Source organism: Penaeus monodon, chromosome 25 (genome assembly GCF_015228065.2).
Source record: "Penaeus monodon isolate SGIC_2016 chromosome 25, NSTDA_Pmon_1, whole genome shotgun sequence".
In the NCBI taxonomy this organism is placed as follows: Eukaryota; Metazoa; Arthropoda; class Malacostraca; order Decapoda; family Penaeidae; genus Penaeus; species Penaeus monodon.
The window spans coordinates 34,755,218-34,756,878 of NC_051410.1; the positions used below are offsets into that span (position 1 = coordinate 34,755,218).

The 1,661-nt window shown below is 43.0% G+C and overlaps 1 protein-coding gene across 2 annotated transcripts in view; it reads right to left on the reverse strand.

Moving 5' to 3' along the window:
• Positions 1–564: 564 nt before the first annotated feature.
• LOC119589181 overlaps positions 565–1,661 on the reverse strand; it is an 8,317-nt gene continuing 7,220 nt past the window's right edge. Inside the window, exons 1-3 of one of the 2 annotated variants that reach the window (XM_037937777.1) lie at positions 1,367–1,431; positions 1,010–1,169; positions 565–844 (exon numbers count right to left, since the gene is read on the reverse strand). In XM_037937777.1, coding sequence (XP_037793705.1) covers positions 705–844; positions 1,010–1,169; positions 1,367–1,378 — 312 coding nt within the window. In that variant the 5' untranslated portion in view covers positions 1,379–1,431 and the 3' untranslated portion in view covers positions 565–704. Of the gene's footprint in view, positions 845–1,009; positions 1,170–1,366; positions 1,432–1,661 lie in introns of those variants that run through there. The other variant, XM_037937776.1, reaches the window with a different exon arrangement.

The window sequence follows — 1,661 nt, forward strand, 5'->3', positions numbered from 1 at the left end:
ACACAACATCGATCTTCAGTAAAGAAATGAAACTTCAGTAATAATAATAATGGGGAGGCGTCGTACTGCCCGATAAAGGATATTCTGTTGATTCTACAAAGAAAGTAGATTCTAAGTTATACATTGGTTGAAGGTAAAGTAACTATTCTCCATCTCTACTCTCGAGACCAAAACTATACTGGTAAGTACATACATCCTTCTATTGTCAGAAAGTTAACAGACCATTCTTTTTTATTATTTTCAACCATTTTGTTGCATGAAAGGAAATCTGTATCTAAAATTTCGAACCTTCGTAGTGCTATTAAAGCCATATGTATAAGTGTATTAGGTTACAACTAAGAAAATGAAATCAAAAATACATTTTGTGTTTTATTGTAAACTGAACCATCGTCAACTTCAAGAATCGAAGAGAAACACGAAGAAGGAAGGAAATAGGAATTTGGTTTCCTCTCTCCTTCCTCGTCTTCGGCGTGTCTCAAGCGACATCGCGTGGCGTCGGCAGGAATTGAGTCGTCCAGAAAGAGTCGTCCATTGGAAGTCGTCCGTCGTTCAGCGTGAAGAAGGCGTGCTCGGCGGCCTCTGGCGGCCTTCCTGAGGGAAGCTGAGGAGGCTCAACGAGTCCTTCGAACTCCTCGCTAGACGAGGCTACGAGGACTCGCGATTCCTCCTCCCAGTCCCAGAGAGGAAGGATGCTGAGTGTCGTCCTATTCCTCGGCAACAGCTTCTTCCTCAGGCATAGGTTCCTCCTCGTCGGCCTCGTCGGCCTTGACCAGGTAGGGGTAAGTGTAGGGGAAGGTGTATGGGAAGCTGTATGGGTACCCGTAGGTGAGGGGAAGTTTGTGACCTGTGGAAGGAAATAACGTGTTCATTTCGTATAAAAAATATGAATACGCGGAGTACGCCATGCAGTTCTATTAGAACCGACGTTAGTTACAAGATCATATGGCAAATATTTAGCTGAACATGTAGACACATGTAAATGGAAAAATCTGTGCAGTATGAGACTAACCGTAGGAGTAGACGAAGGGGACGGCGCTGGCTGGGGTCTCGGCTTTGACAGTCTTGACGACGGGGTACGAGGAGTAGACGAGGGGATGGCCGTAGGGGTACACGAAGCCAGGGTCAGGAGAGGGCATGGCAGCAGCACAGGCCACCAGGGCGAGAACCAGCTGATTGGAAGTCAAAAAGCTTATCGTTTATATATGACTTGTCAGGAAAAGGATCCACCGATATATAACGCTATATTCAACAACTATATTACAGACAAGTCAATAATATAATAATACTAAGCTTCAACTTAAGGTTTGGTTACGTGAGTCAGAACTTAAAGCTCTATGATGTTAATACAAAAGAAACGTTTCTTTACCGTAGCCTTCATGGTGGATGCTTGTCTTGTGAATCCTGGAATGGACGACTGACATCTCGCTGGATTCGTCGCCGCCTTATATAGTAGGCAGGTTCTGTGATGACGTCATTGAGTTACAACGTTTGGTTTATTTTCTTTTTTTTCTGTGTTTAACGAATGTTTTACTACTAATTATATATAATTTATGAAGGTCATATTGCACTATAAATATTTCAGGATAAGGATAGACTTAGAATAGTTATTTATTTGTCCCGTTTCAGTCGGGAAAACGGGATTAATGGACATCGCCGATTCT